This window comes from Grus americana, chromosome 1 (assembly GCF_028858705.1).
Source record: "Grus americana isolate bGruAme1 chromosome 1, bGruAme1.mat, whole genome shotgun sequence".
In the NCBI taxonomy this organism is placed as follows: domain Eukaryota; kingdom Metazoa; phylum Chordata; class Aves; order Gruiformes; family Gruidae; genus Grus; species Grus americana.
Window position 1 is genome coordinate 59328568 of NC_072852.1, and position 24916 is coordinate 59353483.

Genomic DNA, 24916 nt, shown 5'->3' on the forward strand with positions numbered 1-24916 from the left:
CTCTTCCAGGAGCCTTCGGACAGAGGGAGGTGGCAGGTGATTGATTCATCTATTCAGTAGCTCCTCTTCCTTGAAATGCTATTTGGAGAGAGGTTTTGCCGTTTGACAGCTCAATACTTCACTTTGGAGCCAATTTGTGTCATAGAGCAGGGGGATGAGGGAGAATTTCATTAATAGGAAACTGGCCATCCCAAGCAGGCTCTGCAGCATTGGGATGATGCCGTGGTCTCATCCCCTTGACCAGGAGGACCATGGACGGAATAGCAGGAGCTCTGGCTTGTGGTAGGAAGCTCACTCTTGATGTGCTGCAGGGTCTCTTCTACACGTGGCAAAGACCCTTCAATGGCCTAAAAGCAGCTAAAATGAGGCTGCAGGGGAATTTAACAGTTCAATCCAAGATTATGCATCTACAGACGTTGCTGAGTTGTCACATACCCTTGCACATGTCCTGCAGCGCCCAAGCCATGACAGGGCCAATCCATTTGGTGCCCAGCTTGTACCTAAAGCTGGGCCAGGATCCAGGTATGAGGAGCGTCTTCTCCTTGTGCAGTCCAAGAGGCATCTTTGAGAGCATGTGACATTGAGATTGTGGTTTAGTTACCATCATCTTTTAAAACATGGGCATCAGGAAAGGCAGAGATGCCTCTCTTTTTATATGCTACTAATTACAGCCTTTACCTGGAAAGGAGATGCCCTGGTGCAGCTCAGTTAGCCAGGGCAGGCTAGCTTGTGTCCGTCATGTAGGATAACCCTTTGGCTGTTGGCTGCTCTTTGTGAGGGTGTCTTTTTGGCTTCCTTTCACTAAGAGTAGGCTTAACTGTTTTCTGAAGGCTTCTCCACGTGTTGTGTGACCAGCAAATATCTTGCGTCTTTTGAATCTAGTGAGATATGCAGTGGAAGCTGGTATGAAAGTCCATTTTTGAGCATGGCCATGGGTTTTATGGCCCTATAAATTTGATCCTGAACAAGTGTCTTAAATGATTTTGATCTCCTTCAAAATTTACTGCAAAATTTTAGTTACCCTCTGAAATTGTCTTTAAAAAAAAAAGTCTCTTTACAGGTGAGTGCATAGTTAAGGTCTTAGTTAAAAATCCAAGCTTTTAGCACTATGAAAGTCAAAATAGCCCCCAGTACATTAATGACATGCAGATGACAGCTGAGTAAATGAATGCATTTTCTGTTATGTCCTAAACCTGTTTTCTAGCTGATTTTATTTGTGCCAGTGATGGCCAAGTTGTGTACATCTGTTAGCATCCCACAGAGAGCCCAGTGGAGCTGCTAGCAACCAAGAAACACCCGAGTATGAATGCACCGCTGAAATTAAGGGAGGGAGTTGTGGGGAAGAGAAGACAGGCTTTCACACTTCTGTCCTTGAGCTTTTGGGTTTGGTGGTCTTGGTTTTCTGCTCTTTCAAGGTGCGATATTAAAAGGTTTAAGACCCCATGGGGTCTTAAAGCAGATTATTTTCTCCCTGAGTGTGAGCGCTAAACCCCAAAGCTAAAGGCCCCAGAAGAGGTGAAAGCGGTAGCTGTGTTCTGCACCTCTCTGGAGAGCAGAGCACCTTTTTACTTTTTCACGGTGTTTTTGCTTGTTTGGAAAGTAACCGGAGCTGTGCTCATGAATATTTGAGGCTCTTAGGTGCCGCTGGAGGGAAGGAGGGAAGGAGGGCTGAGGGAGGGCAGGCGGTGCGGGAGCCGGAGGGGCAGAACAGGGAGCGGCCCCGGCCCTGCGTGGTTGTCTTGTCCCTCTTATTCTAGTAGACTTCTCATCAGGATGAATGTGCTCTGAAATATTTATTGCCCTGTTTAAATATTCATTGCTGCAAAGGCAGCGCAGCCTGATGGCAGCAGCAGAGCCTCAAGGGACAGGGGCTGCAGCAGTCCCTGGCATTTCCTTTCACTAATATGATAAAAATATATTTAAAAAAAAAAAATAATCGGGCATTCCCCCACTGCAAGATTGACGGGAGCAGTCAGGCGTACGTCTCGGTGTTTCCTCTTCGTGCCAGAGACTCGTGTTTGCTCTCAGGCTCATATGCCGGGGTGCTGCTCTTGGTTGCCAGATGCTAATGCTTTTTTTTTTTTCCAGGCCTGTATCCTGGAGCGAGTGGCTTTGTTTAGCCTGACACTGTGTGTGAAAGGGGATGTACAGAAGGGGAGACCGACTGGCTGAAAGGGTTTAAGTTTTGTGTAGCCTGTTCTCTTGTCTTTCTGTAGGTGTGAGCAGACAAACAGAGCGAGGAGGGGGAAAAAAGGACCTTTAATGCACTTGGCTGTGAAAGGTGGAGGTCTGCTGGGAATTATGGAGGGGTAAATTTCACAGGAGCTCATGCAGTAACATATTAATGGAGCTGCAGATGCTGACAGGCGTGCCACCGAAATGAGATGCTCTGATATCAGTTTAGCTTTTAAGGTTTATCGATTTAGCTTCAGTTTAAAAGTGGGACTACCACTAATATGAAATAGTTTAATGTGAATATTTGGTATATCGCTGTTGTTAAATCCATGTGTATTTTCTGTGACCAAGGTGTTGATGCGGTGGTGACAAGGGAAAGCAGCATGCTTCCAAAGATGCTGCTGAGCACAGGGGCTGCAGGACCTGCCTTAACGACACCCAGCCCAGGAGAAGCCATCTGAAAGGTGGTCAGATGCACTGCTGACCTCGAGCTTCACCTTTGAGCCGTGCAGGTGGCCTCTGTAAGGGAGAAGTCTCTGCTGGCTTGTGGTTACTGCAGGAATTTGGTAAACATACGTTAGCTGGAAGGCCTGGGGGAAAGAGGCTTTAAAAGGATTTAATAACAAAGGGGAAATCTTTCCTGAGATACCTGACAAATTCACTGTGTGTAAACCACCTTTATGCTGGCTTACATGGGGACGCTCTAAAAGTTAAGCATAAGCAAAGCAGGTAGTGGCAATAACATATGCTAAATGTCCCTGTAACCTCTTGTTCTGGGATGAAGTGGCTTTCAGGTGCATTTTCAAGTTGCGCTTAATGTAGCGTAACTATGGGCTGCTGTGAGAAGAATAGTCCCCCTCATCTCTCTGCCCTGGCCATATGTTCAGCCTCCTCAACGCTTTGGGCATCATGCTTAGGCAGATATAAAGCGAGACAGTTCAGTTTATGACCAAACAGATGACTATTGTTTGGATTAATTTTCTGGCTATGGCTGTGGCGTGACTAGATCTCACAACAGCCAGGGAGGGAAGTGGAGCCACTGCTTCTGAGGTCAGCTGGTAGTTTATCATATTAGGTCGTATGCGAAACTGTACCTATGCTTTTCGATAGCTTGTTCCTCTCCATAAGGTGAAGTCATTTTACTTATAAATGTGTCTGCTGCTTAGTTTAATCTGCTTTAATTTATGTGCATCGACTTCCACCAGCCCTTCTTAGCTTTCCAGAATGTTGTCCTATAGATCTGGCTTTAGATCATCTCTTCTGGCCGTGTGTGCATTATAGGCCATTATGTCTCACTCAGGTACCTCTGTTTTGAATGACATAATGTCTTCAGCATGAAGAGATGGAAAGGACTGAGTCCTTCTCACTAGCTGACTTAATGACTGTCATTTAGAAATCAATAAACAAAATAAAATGGTGTCTTTTACCAGAGCTGAATTTATCAGACTCAGCTTCTGGCTATTGGCTTTCTTGATGCCTTTGTTCATTAGATTAAATATTATTAGTGCCTACTTTTTTTTTTCCCCCACCATTAATATACTTTCACAAAATAATCAGTTGCCACTTAATTCTTTTTTTTTTTTAAATTATAAGCAAAATAGATGGGGCTTCTCAGGTTTTTCAGTGTACAGCCATGTGGCTTTTTCCAATCTTGTGATCATTTTTGTAGTTCTCTTGTGTCCCTTTTTGACTTTTTAATTCCCTTTTAAAAAGTCATATGTGGAAGCATATTTTTCATCTGTCTGAGGCCACGTACCAAAGTAGCAATGCTTCCTGTGCCCTACCTGTTGGTAATATATCCGAATAACTGTAGTCACTTTTTGTACCAGGTTGCTGCACGGGCGAGTTGCTTCTCCATGACCCTCCTCTCCTTTTCAGAACCTCTGCTTTCCAGGATGCATAGTGGAGGCCTCCTTGACAATGGAAAACTCCTCTTGGAACACGAGTAGCAGGAGATAGGAGAACGCATTGCTGGAATAGAAAGTAACTGTGGGAGGAAATCTGCATTTTTAAACCATCAAATTTCTGTTCTTGAGCATGTGCCAAGTCAGTCACAGATTTCCTCTGCCCCACACCCCAAGAGCAGCTTGATATAATATTGTTGCTGTGTTACTGAGCCCTGGCACTCGAGTCACAGATGAGTCCCATTTGCCTCGGCTAGGGCTGTGCGCATCTCATCCCCTGTTTTCTGTACTGAATTCTGACTGTACCCATGATAGGCCAGTGGCAATGAAAATGTGACAAGGCTGAGATGTTTAGCTGCTTGCATTTAAAAAAAAAAAAAAAGAGCCCCAAGAGCTCTGGTTTTGTGTTTAAGTATGCTGTATATGTCTCGTCCCCCACCTTTGCTCCATAGTCACGTCCGAACGCACAGCTCCTTGCTATGGTTTCTGCCAGCTCTGCAGTTCTTTCTGAGGCATTCAGGGCTCTCCAATTGATTCCAGATGTGCTCTCCCCTTCCCCGCACTTTCTCCCTTCCTCCTCCTGCACTGGCAGCGGAGGCAGGGCCGCTTTTCCCTGTGAGGTGCTGGAATTAGCACAGGCAGGCGGGAGGACTTTCCTGCTGGCCACTGAAATCGGTGGAATTGAAGGGGCCTGTGTAAGTGCTGTGTAAGTGAAGCTGCCAGACAGGGCTTTGAGGTTTATCCATCCTCTGGGAGCCAAGTCAGCTCCGAGCAGCACCTCCGCACAGCTCAGTACTGCTTTCAGCTCATTCCCCTCACAGCAAAGGAGAGGGGGACAGGGAAGCCTGATGTCAAAAATGATCTTCAAAATCCTTCCTAGAAAAGGAAGGATATATAGAGAGATCTGGAAGAGTCTATTACAGATAGCTGTGTCACATAGTAAGGGCTTTGAAAAATTCCTGTGACTAAAGTAGATAAAAATCTTTCTAAGGGGCTGAATGAGCTTCATGAGGATTTAAACATTCAGGAAAGCCCTTTGAATTCTTGAGCTTGCAGGAGTAACTCTCCACACTCACTGAGATTTGGTGATGTGCTTGCAGATACAGAGCGATAGTCTATTCGCAGAGCAGAGATGTGGGATGAAAAATTGCTTATCAGTCCAGCTCAGGTACCTGATTGGGGTTGGAGAAGCAGATACTAGTTTTTAAAAATATGACATCACCTGGAAAGCTACCATCTTCCTTGAAACAAAGCCATCTGAAGTGAGCCATCTGATTGCAGAATTAGCTGAGATGACAGTAGCTGTGACACTACCCTGACAGCGTGGTCGAGTTACCGTGGGACCCTGTTACATTTCCATGTTCTGCAGCCCTTCTTTTACTGAGCAGCACAAGGAACCACTGGTTAGCAGCTAGGAGTAAGGCAGAAAACCAACACAGGCAGGTCCTCTGTCCCATCTTAGAGTCATGTGCCCTGATGCAACCATGGACCACTCCTGAAAGAGCAGTTACCACACTCATTCCCCACTACCAGCCTCTGGTTCCTGCTGCTTCCCTGCATGAGGATCTGCAATCATGCAACTGTGAGTGTCATCGGTTTGCTAATAACGCTGAAAAGGTAGTCGCAGTTAGCTTGGATTAAACATACATGACACATCTGCAGCACACTGTTCCTTAGCTATGATTCATTTGAATTCTGGTCCAACAGAAGAAACTTAACCCTCTTCGCCCAACAGTAATCTCGGTTGTGTGGGAGATGTTTCTGCTGCTCTGGGTGCCCGCTGGATTAGTGTATGACTAGATTTGTAATATTTTGAGACTTTATTTTCATACTGATTTATTGAAAGCTAGTTGTCTTATGGAAATCTTTTTTTCCCCAAGAACGTTTGACTATGAATGTGAAGTGGAAAATATTAACTTGGAATATTGCAGAGGTGGGAAGAGCACAGCCAGGGTAGGTGCTAAAGGACTGATCTGGAACAAAAAATTGAGCCTGAGCCTTTCTCTTACTCGCTGGCTTTGCTGCTGAGGACGTATCCATCCTGGTGACTTTTTCCTTTGTTCCACACCCCCACCCCCTTCTCCCCAATAATTCTCAGAGGTAGTTTCATTCCTAATATGGAATGGAAACAGATGTTGAGACCTCGATGTCGTCTCTTGAAGCACAATTCTCTCTTTCTAATCAACCCCAGAGAGCGTGAATTGATTGAAAGCGTTTGTTGGGATGCCTTTGTGCCAGTAACATTTAACATTTTTTTTCTGGAACAGGGGATAATGTAGATTTCAGGAGCAGAAAATCAGTGCTTTTTTAAAATCTGAAAGGTATGTTTCAGGCTGGTAAGTAGGGGCTGGTAAGTCTCTGGGCCTTATTAATGTTGTGTAACTCTAAAGCTTTGGCTATATCCAACAGGAAACCTTTTTGCAGGTTGCCCGGGGCTTCTTAATTAAGCGTGTATGCGTTCAGCACCAAGAGCCTGTGTTTGTGCATTGGGATAGAGCAAAAGTTGACCACTACTGGAAATAATGACAGCATGGGGATGAGTGAGTGCTTCCTGTGTATAAAAGTAAGATAAGACTGTAATTTTCTTTCATCCTTTCCTACAAAAGAGAGGCTTGAACTTCTTCTCTGCGAAGTTCCTAAATGCATTAAAAAAAAAAAAAAAGCCAGCTGTTTTATTTTACAGAACAGTTTTTGGTGGCCTGGAATGATAGAGTGTATATTGGAAGATAACTTGTTCTTCCCTTACTTTACATATCTAGGAGAAGGAAGGGTGAGATTAGATAGTCTAGTGCAAGCTTGCACCAGGAAGTTGAAGAAAACATGCCTTTAAATGGTTAGCTAGGTGTGAGCTTGAGTGCAGGCATCTCCCCCCCCCCGCCGCCCCCCCCGCAGTGGAAGATTATTTTATTTAGGCTTAAGTTAATCCAATGTAAAAAGTGTTTCCTAAAATGATTGCATCCGATCTAAATTCAAAGAAAGAATTTATGTATAAACGTATAAACTTCCCTCCGTTTTAACAAAACTAACATAAAACTCCACCAAACTACCTATAGGTAGAGCACTGCTTTTTGGAGGATTCAGGAGGAACTGCTCTGGTGTCTGTGGTAGTAGAATCAAAATCCAACATCCTTTTCTGTTATCCCAATATGTCATTGATCAAGTAAAGATCAAGCTGCAGATGTGCAGATGAAATACAACCCCCTTATTATTGTGATCCTCTTCAAGATGCTTTTATGATCAACCCACATCAAGAAAAAGTGTTGATTTTATCAGTCTGGGTCACCAGACAGACACGCCAGTCTCCCTCTCTGGAGTAACAGAAATGCCTTTGTAGTGCGGGTTGTTGGTTTCAGGTTAGGGTCATGCACCCCTCTGTATCCAGGAAAAGAGTTGTGTGAAGAATATGAGAAAATAGTTATATCCTTTGTACCTCTAAACTTCCTTTTCATAGGCTTTTTACCTACTCTTCCCATTCAGAAATTCATTAGTAATGAAATAACCACGATGTAGAAAGCGTTATTACTGCATTTTGAGGTAAAGAGCTTGTATGATGTTCGTGAGCACCTGCAGGGTTCACATGGTCACTGTTGTGGCATGACTGGGGAGTTGGAAAGCCATTGCTTCATCATCTGATACATCACTTTGGCTTGTATTCGAGTACCTTCATGACCCTAAAGAGCAAAAGCACAATTTTGAAAATCAAGGCTTAGGTTTCATGTGCTGTGAGAGCTGACAGTGCAGGTTGGGGTTTATCTCTGGTGTAATGCCCCAGCCTGTGGTTTTCTGGAGGAGATAATGCTCGAGTTCCTGGCGGGTCTTGCAGTGTCCCTCACGCTGCTTTATATCTGTTGCCATTTGCAAAGAAATTGCTTGCTGGTACCTTTGTTATCATCAGCAGGCAAATTTTGGGATTGTCTGGGGAGAGGGTTAATGTATGCCAGAGACTGCAGCTCCCCTGCAGCCTGAGCTCATCCAAGTGCTGGTGCCCATGGTCCTTCCCTCCTCGGCTTCTCCACTTCCTCTCCTTTCTGGCCCCCACACTCTTCCAACTCTTTGCCAAGCTGTTTCAGCACTCTTAACTGGGAACAAAATTAACCTGACAATAAAAAGTGAGTCGGTTTTGGTTTTTTCCCTTGGGATATGTGCATAGCTGGAGGTGGGATGGCAATGTTGTCCATCCAGAGCCCCTCTGGAGCGTGAGTCCCACCAGGGCTCCTGGGAGAGAAGGTTGTGTCAGAAGGGGCTGGGAAGGGGAGCCTGCTACAGCAACCTTAACTTGTGTTCCAGCCCATGTTCTTTATTGTTCTCTTGCTCCTGTGGCAGCAGGATTGTGTGACAGGAGCAGTGCCTGGCCTCTTCTGTGGGAGCCGTGTGTCACATTTGCTTCCTGGACAGAAGGCTGTGACCTAGGTTGGAGGAGGGGACGGCGCAGTCCCCGCATCCCGCTCGCTGACAAGGATCCCTTTCATGCGGAGAGCTGAGGGCGGGCAGTGGCTCCAGGTTGAATGGCTGCGCCAGGATCTTCAGATGCGAGCTACAAACATTTTTTGATGTTTACTAAAGGGATTGGGTTAGCACAGAGAGCAAATAGTTGTAGCCTGGAACACACTGGTCTTCACAAACAGGTTAATTGCCTTCCGTTAACTGCAAGTCAGTTGCTTCAAGGTTTCATAAAATGAGTTCAGCAAAGGCATACCTATTAGAAACCTCATGCCGTTAATAGGCGTATACTTATATCTATCCCAATGATTTGGGGGTTACCAGAGTTGAAAGGCATATTTAAGAGATTCTTTGATGTTTACGTGCTGTAGCATTTCTCTGCACCTTTCTCTGATGCTTATGACTCGCAGTAAGGTTATGGACAGCACAGACCATTTACTTCCTGGCAATTTGTATGGAAATGTCTATACAGAAATTGTACCAGTTCAGCTTTACTAGGATTTTAATTTTTGTTTGGTTACGCTTTAATATCTATGCATATTGTGGCATACAAATACAGAAGAGATCTGGAGCTGCATTGCTATAAGGCTCCTTTCATATCCCTGTAATTACACCCGTTTCTCTAATGAGCAAAACAAAACCAGCCCTTCACAAAATAGGCTGATCTTTGACAGTTTTATAGAAGTAGGAGGCCTTTGTGCGCATTTCTGGTGTTTGCTCTTGGTGCTTCAGTGCCGTGATCTTGGATCACCACCTGCTGTCTGCTGAAAGAATTCATCCTACCTCGCATTTGCTGAACCACGTTGCTCCTTGTTGAGATGTGGCCCCCAGCTCCCACCCTTCTGCAAGATACCACTATGTGCAGTTACTTACCGTTTCTCTGCTTAGCTTGGAGCTACAAAGTTTGTTAATTAAGTTAAAGCTGTGTAAACTCTTAGAAACGTGTCCCAATTGGGGATTTTTCACTGGTTTAGCTAATTTGTTTTTTAAACAAAATGTGGGATGGGTTTGTACTGAGCTGTGTAGGCAAAACCCTGACCTAAGGAAGGAGGTTTGCACCTGCAAGGATGCGGCTGGACCTTTGTAGAGTTCAGCACAGAGGCCTGAAGGGGGAGCCCAGATGGATATCCCATATCCTCCTTGTGCACTGAGGGCTTGGGTGCTTATGAATCAGATGTCAACATTTTGCAAGAGGGAAGCTGCTTTGAATTCCTACCTGATGTGGATGAGTGATTTCTGTGGGAGCAGAGCAACAGAATGAAAACATAAGAATTGCTGGTTTTCTTTGAACTATAGGTTACCGTATATTGCACTGAAGTTTTTTCCTTTTTTTAAGGAGTGTGCGTTAATTACACTGAGTTCCAGTTGCGCTGAACAGCTTTTCCCAGTTTGGTGAGCATGGGATGACAGCTAGCATGGGTCAACGCATGGCAGCACAAACTCATGGAGATAGTCTGTTAAGCTGGAACTGCTGAAACTATTCCAGCAGCCAAATGTCCCTCAAGCTCCCCTCCTGGAGGCTGCCAGCCACCTTGCATTGTGGCCGAGAGAAGTGTCTGTCTGCTCCTGAACATTAGTTAAGATTTGTTTCATGCCATCACAGACAAGTTGAAGACAGCAATAGTTTTGGTGGTGAGCTGCAGCCAGGCTTTCCTAGTGCTGTGATGGCATCCTTCCGTGTGTTTGGGGATGGTGGCTACTCTTGGACATATTCATCTCGGTCTGTTGTTGCATTTGAGTCAATGTTTAAGAGAATTTCATGAGCTAAAACTGGCAGGATTGGCAATGCAGTGAGGTATGTTGTCAAGGCTGGGTAGACAAAATACTTTCAGCTGAGTCTCCTACGTTTATACCTTCACCAGGAAGTTTGGGGGTTTCTCCATGTTCTTTGTACCTCCTGAGAAGTGGGAAAAGCAGTGCCTCTGATTGCAGGATTGTCCCTGGTGGGTTAGAAGTAGTGAAAGGAGTTCAGGTTCTATGTTGGAAGATAAATGGGATTTTTTTTTTCTTCTGTGTTAGTTCTTGAAAATATGAAGTGTTGTGTAAATGTTGAAATTTGGTAGAATTAACAGAAGAGGTAGCATCTCCTCTGGGTTTGGAGGATATCAGTATGTCGTGAAACCTGCAGAGATCTCATCGGGAGTCTTTTTCTGTAGACACTAGAGGAAGCAGAATAAAAGTAATTCTAAGGCATCAAAGGAAATTAAAATTACAAAAAAATCAGATGGGAAATGTGTACATAATCGTATCGAGAGAAAAATAATTTGAGATACAGATACTCCATGGGATGATGAAACCTGGACAGGCATAATGGTGATAGATCTACAGGTAACCTGAGACATTAAATTAAGGATACATTTGTAATAAAAGATAGCATTTTTGCATGTTAGTGCAATTAGGGGGGGAAAAAGGGGGGGGATGTGACAATGGTATTAAAACCATTTCATTTTGCACCAGAAATCCCTTATTTGAAAATCTTAGGAAGGTCAGAGAGAAGTAATAAATAAAGTTACCAGGATATTTTGGCTTGCGAGGTGTGATTAAGCTCAAACTAAATATGTATTATCAAAACACCACAAGCATCAGAAGAGAGAGAGCACTTTTCGTCCTTCAAACGTTTGTAGATAATTGAAGAAGGGAGAGAAAATATTTAAAAGGTTGAAATGTGTTTTAACTGGAAGGGACAGTATTAACTGAGGGGTAAAAACATTGAAAGTAAGATTATACAAGATTTATGGACTGGCATTTTAAGTAGTCTAAGAGTGAGATTAAACAAAACGCTGGAGTATGTCCTTTGGGGAGCAGCCCTGCACCGTTGAGAGGACGGCAGAATAGGTTTTGTTTGCGACTAATTAGCATTCTCTTCCTCCTATCCAGGGTACTACCGGCTTGTAAATCTAGGTTGTTCTAATAAAATTGGAAATTGTTTCTGCTACTGCATCTTTCCTGGGGTTACCCTACCAATGTTTAAAATTCTAAAAAAAAATAAGTCAGTTTCATATTTAACTCCTATTTTAAACAGAAGTAATGGGCAGGCAGCATGGGCTGTATGGAAGCATACAGACAATTGGATATAATGAAATATTGTTAGCAAAAGAGGCATTATCCCAGACGGAGTGAAGCTGTCGTGACGGGATAAATACTGCAAGTAGGCGAGCGATGGGGTTGCTGATACCTGGTTTGCAATGGGATAGCCATCATTCAGCCTCTCCTCCTCCCCGTTTGTGAAACTTGCCCTGCAGATCTTGATGATGGTTTAGGTTGAGTCAGAAGCTCCCTGCTTTGAAGCTGAGAATGGCAAAGGAGTGAGGAGAAGTGGAGGGCTGGTGCAGCTGCCCTCCTTTCAAGGGGGGTGGAAAAAAACCCTGTCCTGCTTTCAGAAAACGTGCTTGTTGTGTGAAAAACCTCCGCAGAGCTGCTAGCACGCGACACAGGGCTGCAATGACTCGGGGGAGTGCGTGCAAGGAACTGAGCACTGGCCGTGGCTGGCATGCTTGCCTGAATTTTTCGTTCTCAGATAAGGCTGCGGAGTTTTGTGTTTCCGCAGGCAGCAAGGCTTTGCAGCGGCTGGACTTTAGTTAATGAAACCATTCATCGTTCGGCACGGGCCAAGGCTGCAGTTCAGCTCCACTAAGCGGTATTGAATGCCCTTCCCTCTCCTTCTCCCCAGCCGCGGGAGCGCGTGGCCACGTGGCCCCCAGGGGAGGCAGACCAGATAGACTAATGTCAGAGCAAATTTGGGATTCAGCCAGTGTCTGAATGACCCGGTGCTGGCTGGAGGTGTGCTGCATTTATCATTGTTTCCTTCGCCCGGAAGGGAAAGCTGCAGGTAGGCTGATAAAGGGACTGAAAGGTTTGTCCGGCTTCACTGGAGGTCTGTCAGCCCCTGCATGCTCCCTGCTGAAAGGCTGCTTCGTAATTCCCACTCTGCCTTTACTGTCCGCAGGACAAGGTCTGCTTCTCTTTTACTCCATTGATTTTTAGCATGCTGGTGTCAGAATAGGCTCGAGCACCTCTGGGCTTTGTGGGGGAGGACCCAGGGCTGGAACAGCAGCCAAAATTTAAAATCAGGATTAGTCTGTTGACACATACATAAATCAAACAGCCCTCCTATCATCAATCTTTTCTGTGGATTTTTTTTTTCTGCTGTGGCAGTGGAAGCAGTAGGAGCGGTGCAGCAGCCTGGGCTTCCCAGGGTTGGGTTTCAATGTCAAGGCTGTTCTCCTTCGCCCCGGGTGGCTGAATGCAGCTCCCTGTTCCCCCCTCGGTGAGATCCCTGCAGTGGCTGCAGGACTGCATGCTTTTGTGTTTGCTTCGGGTGGTTTTCAGGCATGGTGGGGTAGGTATTTTTACTGTCTTTTGGGGATATCATTTGCATGGTCATCTGTCTGTTTGAGTCATCTGGTTGGTGCCAGCTACATCCAAGGCAGTGCTAAAAGCTGCTAAACGTCCGCTGTCCTAGCACAGAGGTCTGTGGGATACCCTTAAGCTGAGGGGGGAGTGGGTAATTAATGCCTTGTGTGATGGTAGTGATGCTCAGGACTGGCGAGGGAGTGAGTGTGCTCCAGGCTTGTGTTCTCAACTCAGGTCCCACAGCTCTTTGGTGTCTTCTTCACAGCCAGCACAAAGCAAATGGGATATTCCAGCGACTGGTACCTGAGCACCTGCGCTCTGTACTCAGTGCTGCCAGAGCAAAGGAGGGGGCTGCTGCACAGATCAATTTTAAAATGAGTATTTCTTTTCTCTCACTGTAACACAACAGAGAAGAGTGTGCTCTGAACCACACGATACGCTTGCTTGTGAGCATAGCTACAAGGGTCATGCTGGAGCAGATGGATCCAGATATGGTACTTCTAGGGACATTAAAGAACCCTGTTCTTCTGTCTGTGTTTGCTTCTCTGTTCAAATGTTTCAGTGCCTCTTCCCCCTTCCAAAATAATGCCTTACTGTGTGTAAAGCCTTGTGTGAGATTACAGGGGTATGCAATTTGCAAGCCCAATAATTTGTTTTCCATATACTACCCGGTAGTGAGAAAGTTGCCCAAAAAAGATGAAGAAAACGGTGTCACGGCTCAGAGGAGTGAGGCATGCTCTTTTTGGTAGAGAATATAATAGAAGACTCTGCAATATTATAGTGGCAGTGGGTGGGATAGTCGCACGAACACGTGTGTGTGTGTCGTTTCTCAGGCTGACGTTTTGATCCATCTTGTGTAGTATAAAGCTGTTTTCTCCTTTTCCTTTTCTTCAGGGTAACCAGGAGCCAGCAGCAACTCCTGATGCAATGGTGCAGCCATTCACCACAATCCCATTTCCGCCACCCCCACAGAACGGGATTCCCACAGAGTACGGGGTGCCACACACTCAGGACTATGCAGGCCAGACCAGCGAGCACAATCTGACGCTCTACGGAAGCACGCAGCCGCATGGAGAGCAGAGCACGAACACGGCCAGCACGCAGAACGGATCTCTTGCAGTAAGTGCAGAAGGGTGCAGAGCCAGGAGAGCAGCACAGTGCTTTGGGAAAAAGCAGCCGTTGATTAGATTGACTGTTTCTTAAGTATGAAGCAAATCAGCAGTACTCTTGAAAAGGAGAGCGCTATAAACAAAACATAGCTTCTGACCTTCTATTACTAGGCTCCTGTCTTTCCCTTTGTGCACATCGCCCTTGTAAATAGGTATATGCAAAGAGCAGTAGTACTTGGGATCATGGTGTTTTTACCATGGTGGCATTGTCCGAAGACAGTCCTTTACAAAAGTGTTAATTACCTTGTGTTAATTGGCGAACGGTTCAAATGAATGTGATGGAGGCAAATTCTGGAAGGTTGGCAGTACAAAGGATCAGGGTGAGCACATGCATGGTAGGTGTAATCCCAATGTCATTTTGTTTTCAGGAAGCTAGAGAACAGAAAAATACTTTTCTTTGACTTTCTGAAGATGGCAGGGAGCTTCAGGGGGCAAAGATAGGAGAGGACCTCTCAGCTACTGGGCATCCATTTGCCAAACAAAGATTTTCACCTTCTTATATTTTCTTGCTTTCTTCTTCCCATGGCCTGGAACTGGCACTGGGCAACATGCTGGCAGATTATCCCAGGAAAAGCTTTATCCACCCCTTAAGCCACTTGTTAAGACTTAACTTCCTAATAAAGAGCCTTACAGTGAGAACCTTTGGTGCTTGGGGGTGGATTTAATCTGTTAATGCTTTCAGTTTTACTTGTAGTTGGGTGTTTGGCTCGTACAGATTATTTTCCCCCCTGTAAGTACTGACTGAATTCAGTGCCAATGATTGGAAGAACTGATAGTGCCAGCTCGAGTGTGCATGGTTCCCGGCATGTGCCTCTGCTCCTTCTGCAGTGGGCAGTGGCTGCACAGTTGACACTGCTGGTTATGACTGATAAAATATCTTTGAGTTCATCCTGGGAATGCCACAACTTCAGCAACTTGAAGAAGAAAAAGAGTACAAACCCTGTAAAAGCACATTGATAGTCATAAAAGGAACTTCAGGTGCCTTACTCGGCAAACACAAATGTAGTTGAAAAGAGATCAGGCTGGGAATAAAACTTAGAGCTGGTGCAGTGTGCAGAAATGCAAGTCATCATTTCAGTACCAGATTGTCCGATATCATTCCAACAGTAAGATCTGGGCTACTCGTCTCCAGCAAACAGCTATCTTGAGCACTGCCAGTTGGATGGGAAAGCTGGAAACGGGGAATAAAACAGGGCAGTGGCTTTCCCTATGTATTTTTGCTGTTCCCATCCTTGCCCAGAGCTTAAGAGTGTTTCTTTTTAATGGAAATGATGCAAGCCTTGACCTTGGATGTAAGCTCTTGCCAACCCTCTTGCTCCTCTTCCATATTAGGAGCCATCTCCGTGGCGCTGCAGGGCTGAGCTCTGTGTTTCATCAACTAATGCTGGCTCCGAGGAGCCCACAGTGCGCTGGGAGGCTGGCTAGCCTGTGAGGAGGGACTGGGAGCCCATCTGTGCGGGAGGGAGCGTTGCTGGGAGACTGCTGGGAGGCAGTGGTGTTGCCAGGAGGCTGCGGAGGGAGCCTGACTGGCAGGGGTTATCCGAGAAACAGGCTGAATAGCACGTAATGCTTGTACTGGCTGTTGGAAACAGGTGGGCGCGTCTGGGCTGACCATTTGACGTGGTTAAAGATGCGCGAGCTGAGCGTGCGGAGTCAGGCTTGCAGACCTGGAAAAGGGTAAGGGCACAGATGAGCACATTGCTGCTGCTGCTGTGGCTGGGACTGATCAAACCCAGATGATCCCAGATGGTGGCACATGAAGAAATCCAGGGGGAGGGGGAAAGCGCCTCAACCAAGGGCCTTTTGCGTGCCAGTCTTTCACATGCACGGGGTCCTGGATCTTCTGAGTCCCTTTATCTTTCTGTCTAGGACTCCTTCTGTATGAAGTTATTTTGAATCTGTGGGCTGCCTTGGGATGTAATTGCTCGTAACTTTTCTCCTTCTCAGTATGTTGATTAATGATGTAGGAACTAGGGGAAGGAAGAAGGCTCAGTAGTTACTCAAGCTAAAGCATTCCGTTAAAATACAGCAGAATGTGTTGGTTATTTCACTTTGAACAGCTACAGGTAACACTGAGCATCTTGTCCATCACATACACTGGTTATTACTTGACATACATGTTCAGTCCACGTGGACTAGACTGCTATGCTTTAAGGCATCTTTTCCTTTCACCATTTTGTTGTCTTGCTCAAACAACAGTGCTACCTTTAATAGAGCAGAAAGTCATTGTGGGTGATGTATGATCCTTCCCACCCATTATTGCGACTGACAAGCGCAGCTGCTGTCATGTGTGTGAAGGCGATACCCCAGACCGAACAGCTGGTGGATTTTTTAGCTGCTGACTTGAAGCCTGAGCTCCCATGGGATGTTTCAGAAATTCCTTCAGCCAGACAGATAACGTCTCTCCTTGCTTTTAAGAGCAAAGCCTGTACTTGGTCCAGTTGGCAGGACAAAGCAAGATAGCGAAAGCTGTGCTCAGGTGGAGGGGCTATCCTGCTTTTCGGGCTGGTAGACTTTAGGAAAACTGCAAAAGTAATGGACAATATGGGGTGGCTTAAAGGTCCCTCATGGAAAGGGGAGTTTCATCTGTTTGGTAAGATGTTATGCAGCAATGTAATGGGGTCTATAATGGGGTCCCTAACACACTGAGTGGGAGCACTTTTTTATAGAAACTTGGCAGATTCTGGCGGGCAAGTCAGATTGAATGATTTGAGCTTAGCGGTGGTGTCTTAAGACAGTGGTCTGGAAGCCTGAGGTCAAACATCAGCGGTGAACTTAAGTAAAATAAACTTTGAGAGTCAAAGTCCATGCCTTCCTACGCAGTCTAAAAGCTCTGAACGAAAGGGAATGAATGGTTGGTATCATCAGCTAAGGATGAGCTTGATTCTGGAGGTCTGAGTGTAGTGGAAAGCATTCAAAGCTCTCAGAGCAGGGGCATGGAAAAGGAATTGGCACAATAGGTGGTGTAATACAAACAGCTTAATATTTTGGAATCTTTTTTTATTTTAGGATAAAGCCTCATCTGTGGGGCTTTGTTTCTTGCCTGGCATGTGGGTCTCCCGGTCTTCATCTCCAAGCATCTGTCCTTTCTCTTGATACTGTCCCAAAGCACAGCTGAAAGACCTGGATTAAAAATAGACTGAGGTACCAGACCATATTTGGCCTACTCGGTCTGCCTGTTGGAGCCTGTCTCTTAAACCGTTGATGCTCTGCATTTCACTTCTTATGGTGCTGGGTCGCCTGGTTTCTTCCCCCTTCCCCCTTCTTGGTTTACATTAGTGTGCTTATCCCTAACAGAGACACCCAGCACAGAGAGCTGCGAGTGGAGATGCTAATTAGGCTTCAGTACCTCTGGCAGCTGAGCTGATCTAAAGATTCACGGCTGTCAGAAAGGAGATATCTGGCTCCAAGCGCAAACTCCCACTCCTATTTACTGGCTCTGGCATTCCTTATGTGAGCCACTTTAATTCACTGACCTGGCAGAAAGCTGTCCAATTCTTTTGCTGGGTTAATGAATTAGAGCAGCTCTTGGAGGGATCCAGCAAATGCTGTTGTTGCAAGGTAAGCGTATGGAGTGCATGGCCAGAAGCCGAGAGCAATTGTCAGCTCTCTGCATCTCCTGGTACTCTACCCGCAGAGGGAAGATTAATCATCCACTGAACTAAAAAAGCTTGCTTGATAGTAAATGCAATGCACTTAATACTGTGAGCTGATTATTCAACTCGTTTCTCTTGTTAATGTCAGAGCGAAGAATTTGTGTGTCTGTATAAATTATGGAATGCAGCTGGAGGTATAGAAGTAGAAGAAATAAGTTTATGTAAATTACTTTGCATGAAAATGGCAGGTGCTGTCGCCTTGGTGTTATGTTGTCATGAACCAATATAAAGTATTATTTAATTACAGAGCATCGTGTCTCTCGGCTTCTTGCTGTGCCATACTGAAACATATTTAACTCATCAGCTATACCATAAAGGCATATTGACTTTCTGATTTCTTAAATCTAGCAAGGGTTTGGAAAGAAGGGAGCCGACAGCACCAAGGGTTCCTCAACTGACTTTTGTAACACATGGATGGTCTTAAAATGATGACTTTCCCTTGGGTATTTCTTGCCTAGTCTGAGATTGCAGAATTTTTCCTCTGTAATTATTTTTCATCACTTTAGTAATTAAAGCAATTGCTCATGTGAGGTATTTCAGGTGAAGAATATGTTTAATGAATATCCTCGCTTATCTTTTGATACTGCTGAGCAGGTAGACACAAGGAAGAACTAGCTTCAAATAAGTAGCTACCTGTTGATAGTTTGGCCACCTTAGCTTGGAAATTGCTGTCTTGAGGTAGCAAACTCTGACATTTAACATCAGAAATTTGCTTTGAGTATGAGGCAGATTATTTTATTATTTTGAGTATGAGGCAGATTATTGTCAGCACTTGTAGACTTGTGTCTAGTGAGGCAGATTTAAAAATGATTTCAAAAGAGAAATAGGAAATAAATCAGCAAATATCATTATGTTAGAGTATACAGCTGTGGTACTTCTGCATATCTCTGACAGGTTATAGCAGATCTAGAGGTAGTACAGGGAAGGATAATAGTGATGATGAAAGGGATGTAGCAGGTTCTTTATAAGAAGAAATGAAATCTTCACTTACAACAAGAGCTCACAGGAATGAAGGCATATGACAAGTACATAGAATATTGAATGGTATGGGAAATAAAATAGAGAACTTTCCCATTTTCACTTACTAGGGTGCACACAGGAAATAGAGGGCCACATATGAAAAAAACAGGGATTTGTTTCTTGTTTTTTTCCATATAATGAAGAATTTAGCATTGGAACTCTTGTCTATAGGATGCTTTGGAAGTTGAGACATCAGCTGGCTCAGTTTGCTGGAGGCTATGCTGGAAAAATCACCGAACATTTGCCCTGTTCTTACATTCTTCCACAGATGCCACAGATTTGGCCAGTGTCAGAAAGAAGATAGTGGGCTGGATGGTTCTTAGTCTGTCGTGTGGCTGTTCTTCTGCCACTGTCAACGAAGATGTCCAGGGGTGACCACTAGCTCGGGAAGTCATGCTGCCTCCTTCACCTTGTCAGGGCATCTGTGTTCTGTGAGGAATGGGCTGGAACTGCTCACAAATGGGTTCAACATTGTGATCAGCAGAACAGGCCTTTTAGGGGGCTTCGTTTCACCACTTCATTGAAGAAGGGAAAGAAAAAAGCACCAAAGAATCCTATAAAAAAGTACTGCTCAGAAAAACAAAGTAATTTGAAACATCACTATATGAAAAACATTATCTGACGCATCAGAGATGTCTTCGTTGTGCAGGATAAGTAGCAAAGCTTCCTGTGTGCTTTCCTATGTTAGGTTTGTGTTCTGACTTCAGGTGGGGTATGTATTTAATGAAGAAAGTGAACAGAATTACTTAAGCTTCAGTATGTCGGAAAACAGGTAACTAACAATCAGAAAAAATATGCCCTGAATTAATCTGACTATGTTGAAAATAGTTAAAAGCCTAGCAGAAGTTATGTGGTACATCTTTAGCAGGTTTTTTTTGTTCCATTTTTTTGCATACAAAGTACTCGGGCACATTGTTCATTGTGCCTGTAATGTAACCCTTTTTTTTTTTTTTAATATAACACTGCTGGTATCTCTGAAAAATCAAATATGTGGATATAATTCTAAAATGATATTTACTGCTGTTGAAAGGTGATTATTAGCCCTGCAGTCTTCTGTCTGCTAAACAAGTGTCATTTAAGCAGCAGAAGTTTCTGTGCTCTTGGATGTGTAGGACCTCAGTCTTACTCTGGTAGAATGTAGTGGGGCAGGAGAGGGGGTTTGTGTCCAGTGTCTAATTCTTCACTTGTTTTTCCACCAAACTTGCTTAGTGGGTATCTATTCCTTAGTGGGTGACTGGCTGTTTTGATGCGGATTCTTCACTAGAAGTTGCAGAGATCTTCTTGCATAGTCTGTGCGCTCCTTTGTGGTGGGAAGATTGCCTTCTGCTAGTCATAGCTTTCAGTTGTCGTCTCCACACAGTTCCTCAAGCTCTTGATCCAAACAAGGTCTGTCTGTCTGTTTTTTGGGGGCTTTTGGGTTGGTTTGGTTGTGGGTTTTTGTTGTTTGATTTTTTTTTTTTTTTTTTTTTTTAAAATCCAAGGCTGGTCTAGAAGCAGTGGAGTGAGCACAGTCTGTCTCCCAGATTTTGTAAGCCACCCAAGTCCTTTTTTAAATATAGTTATTAGTTACAGTTTGTATTTTGTAAATATTTTCTTTGCAGTGATTTATGGCTCTCAACCTCCTCATTATGATTCACAACATTTTGGACTGCCTGCTTCCTGGGGGAGAGGATGGGGGGTTGTTTTTTGCTTTTCTATAACTTGGACCTGAAGCGATTCCAGTTCTAGAAGCAAGTGGGAGATGGAAACAGAATGTGCTGGGTATTAATAGTCTCCGTGCTGGCCTGTTGCTTTGGTGTTTGTCTGGCTTGTTGGGGAGGTAACCCTCTGCCTGGCCATGCAGATGGAGATCTACTTGGAGCTCAGGTGGCAATAGAGCCCCTGCCTCCTTCCCACCGAGCAGAAATCCTCAGCAATTGTTTGTTCACCAGCTGCTTTAGGACAGAAAAGTCTAGTCGAGAAGTGGGAAGATGGTTGTAGAGCTGCGCCCAAACCTTTCAGGACACCCTCGTGTTGCCAGGTGTCCTTCTCCCCTTTTACGTGCATATGTGCACATGTACGTATCCACGCTTCTCTTTGCAGCTGCCCCTTCGTGCTTAGGTTTCCTTATTGCTGGCAGGTGTAAGGGAGGAGCTGGCATGGGGGCACAGGCAGCAAGTAGTTAAAAGCAAAGCACATCCTGTGCGTGTCCTGAACTCTGATGCATTTCTCAGTGACCTTGAGCAGAGCTCAAAGCTTGCGTGTGCAGGCGTGAATGACATTATCACCTGCATAAGTATATGTTATGCAGACTCTGCTGAGGAAAGGTGGATCCAATACTGTTTTCAAGCACAGGATCTTTTCTGCAGCGTGCCTCTGTGTGGCCTGATGACAGGCATTGAGACCTAGGGAACATGTATTAGCTCCCTTTCGAACTGAATTGCTGTGTGTAGCGAAGGGAGAGTGCTGGTTCTTCGCTGTGGAGTGTTGATGTGAGGCCAGAAGGAAGGAGCTGGAACTCAGTGTGGGGAAGGAGCCAGGGTGGGGAGTGGGTGCTCGGTGAAATGCAGGCTTTTATCATCTGCCTTGGTCAGGGTAGCGCTGTTGCCAGTCTCCATTATATGCTGCCTGAGAACAGGCTCTAGGCCCTCCTTTCATCTCCTTCCTAATGAATTAAGACAAGGAATAACTGTAAAAGGGGAAGGAAAAAAAAAAGCAGCAAGATCTGAGGAGACTATTTCTTTCATTTATGTTGTAGCTGAATGTGTGGCAGTAGACAAATGTATTCAGCTAATGTTATAGTGGCTGAAAGTTCAAATCTTAGCTTAGGGCCGTGGACAACAGAAATGAGGGAGCTACAGCATCCAGAGAGAGAGGGTATTTAGTGTTAAACTACTGAAAAATCAGGATATGTGAAAGCCTGAAAAGGATTTGAGGACTCTTAGTGTAGTCAAAAAGGTAAGAGTGGACTGAGATCCCCTGTTCCTTCTATTGTTTTTCTTCTTTGAAGCCTTCATCTTACTGTACACATCTCACGTGCTGCAAAAGGACTCCTGTGTGGCAGCAGCACTCTGCCATATGCAGGAACAGCTGTGAGTTTTTGAGCAGGCCGCTGTACATGATACATCGCACCCTTGGTAAGAAAGGAGTTCTGCCCTCTGCCTGCGAACAAATGGATGGGAGAGGAGTGCGAACGACCTCCTGGCTTCCTCCCCTGTGGAAGCGGCAGATCCAGTCCTGTGCAACCTATATTTGAATTTGAAGACCAAACGTCATCACCGTTCAGAATCTGTGCCTTTCCTCATTCACACTGTGGAAGATGCACTAGTGTGTTTGAGGATCCACCTGTGTGCAAGGGCACTTGCCCACTTGCCAATTCCATGCAAAGCCATAGAAAACATGAGATTTGTCAAATTGCACTAACAGGGCTCCAAAATGGATTGTAGAGATCCCTTTTAGCAGGAGCGTTGATGATTTTGGGAGTTATTTTGAGCACTCACTTGCAGGTGTTGTGTACCGTGGTGATGGATAGGCTACTTCTGTGTTTTGTCCTTCTTGGACAGATTTGCCCTGAGGAGCAAAGGACTCTGATGGAGTCATAAAAATAAAACCACCAAGTAGCATGATGTGATTTAATCGCAAGCCAGCTGCATCGATTCTTCCCCTGGGGTGCACTCTCTGTATGTGTGGAGATGCATTTTGTCATTGGGGTGAGGGTAGGAGAAGAGGGGAAACTTGGAGAGGGGGAGGCAGGTTTTCAGATACAATCAAATGGAAGTTTCTGAGGTTGTTATCGAAGATTTGATGTTGGGGGGGATGGATGAGTCTTAGTCAAATAAAAATGCTTCATCCTGCTAGGCTTCTCCTGAGATTTGCACGGTTCTGGGAAGTAGAGATACTTGCAGGGCAGTATTTTCATTCTTCCTATCACAGCTTAATTTATATTAACCAGATTAAAATGTTTTATGCTGCTTGCGCAGCCCTACTAAAATAAAATGGAAAGCTGCCACCGCTTTGCTCAGCGTGACAAGACCCCAGTGCTTACTGTTTGCTTGCTCTTGTCAGTGCTTTATAACCAATATGCAAGTTCAAGGTCATGTCTGTAAGAGACATTTCTGGCCAGAAGAAGCTCTCTTAATGTTGCCAGTTTAGTTTATCTGTGGAAAGATGTTTCTATCCGAATATTCATGAAGTGTTGTATATTGAATGTTGTGCAGCGCAGTTTAGCAAGTCCAGTCAGTGGCTGGGGAGTCAGTGTGGGCAACTCCCCTGAGATTTCTTTTGTCTTTGGTACACAAATTGTGTATTAAACGGGGGGAGGGAGTTCCGAAACAGCAGAAAAACCCCGAAACCCAACCCTGCTCTTAAATCTTTATTTTTAAGGCCTGCGTGTGTTCTTGAAGGTGCCTGAAAAAGTCTTTGACTCTAGCAATCACATGGTCCTGGCCTTCTTGCAGAACTTCTTTTCGCTTGATGGGTTAAGGAGGAAGTCAGGTTGGCATCTAAAGAAATGAAATGACATTTAAAAGCGCGTCATGCAGGTGGTCAAAGCATGACTCTAGGAGACTGAGGCAAGCAGCAGGAGATTGAGTGGGTGGGTGGGTGCTCTTTGAATACCTTGGCCTGTTAATGCATGCTCTTGGAAAGGGACAGAGCAATAAAATCGGCCAAATTGTAGTCTACTTTGTTCCGTAGCTGAGTTTTTGAGGTCATTTTTCTGACTAAAGTGCAAAAAATACCATTTTCTCATCAAGCCATTTTGCAAAGGGGCCTTGCCGTTATATTTAGTGCTATACTCAAATGTTACCACTTCCTAGTCTAAGCCCAATGCAAGCAGCTGAGGTTCTCTCTCTCTCTCTCTCTCTTCTCCCCTGCCAGTCACCTCTGTGGGGATGTTAGGTCTTTCCTCTGGCACACTGGTCTCCCTTATTCCTCTGCCTCCCTTGCTGTACTTTTTCTGTGCACAAGTACTCCTGACCCACCCCTTGACCTGTCTTTGCTGTACCAGTCAGTGCTTGGGAATGCTGGAACAAATTCCCTTGTTTAAACTATGGAACTGGTAGCAGAAAGTAGCACTTGGAGTTTTTATAAATCCTGCAGTGGTAATGACTGTTTCCTGTCCCTGGGCTGACTTTTAAATGTACGAGAAAAGTTAATCAAAGACATCCGTAAGCTGTTCATATATGGATTTTACCATTTAATTATAGATCTTCTTTTGGGGTAATGTTTCTCTGAAGGGAGCTTGACAGAGCAGATGCCGTTTTGCCTGGGGATGCATTTCTGGTATTGGCCCAGTGAAGAGCTGCCACTTCAGCTGTGGGATTTTGATGATTGCACGAACATCCTGCCACATGAGATTAGAGTGGCGGTACTACCTCCCAGCTTCAGGATATGAAAGATCTGCCTCTTCATTAGAGCTTTCATATGGTGGCAGCTGAAGTGAGGAAGAACAGGCGAAAAGAAAGAAGCAATTTAAGAAAACCAAAGGCAAATCTACTAAGCTAAAAGGTGATATGAGGGGAGGGAGGCTGAGATCTCATTACTGTTTACTCATGGAAAGGGAGGGGAAGGACAACAGATCAATTGTTAAGCATTACTGGCTTTATCAAAATAATTGTCAAGTGCTAGATACCACAATTGCAAGTGTAGTACTAATACCTAAAAAGACACAGGCAAAAACATGAAAGGAATTTGTGTGGTTTCTATTCATGCGCACACTTTTGTCTTTCTGATTTCAGCAGACAGAAGGAGGGGCACAGACAGATGGACAGCAATCACAGACACAGAGCAGTGAGAATACTGAGAGCAAATCCACTCCAAAACGACTTCATGTGTCTAACATTCCCTTCCGCTTTCGAGATCCTGACCTTCGGCAGATGTTTGGGGTAAGTTAGCAGTGCCTTTTAAGGCATGGCAGATCCTCCTTCCCCACAGGTGGGACATGTGGTGCTGCTGTGTTTGTGGGATGAAAAGCCCTTCCTCCTCAATTTAGTCAGCACACTGTAAAACATTTGCAGGACTAGGACAATTGGTAGCATTTACCTCAGCTGGTAACTACACATGAAAACTATAACGGTGTTGTTCATATTAAGATGTTCAGTGTAACCTAATGATTGGTTTTGGGGGAGAAAAACCCAAAACAAAACAAAAAACTTCACCTAATTTCCCAGTAAAGTCTAGGATTAAACATTGACTTAATATATCCCTTGCAAAGCACTGT

General features: G+C 44.8%; 1 protein-coding gene across 12 annotated transcripts in view; it reads left to right on the forward strand.

Moving 5' to 3' along the window:
* Positions 1-24916, forward strand: part of RBFOX2 (RNA binding fox-1 homolog 2) — a 174393-nt gene that overhangs the window by 98316 nt on the left and 51161 nt on the right. For all 12 annotated transcript variants that reach the window (XR_008576112.1, XR_008576118.1, XR_008576120.1 and 9 more), the window contains 2 exons: positions 13767-13991; positions 24435-24581. Coding sequence is in view for 8 of the 12 variants with exons in the window: in XM_054818483.1 (XP_054674458.1) it covers positions 13767-13991; positions 24435-24581 (372 nt within the window). In the remaining 4 variants the exon portion in view is untranslated. The remainder of the gene's footprint in view (positions 1-13766; positions 13992-24434; positions 24582-24916) is intronic.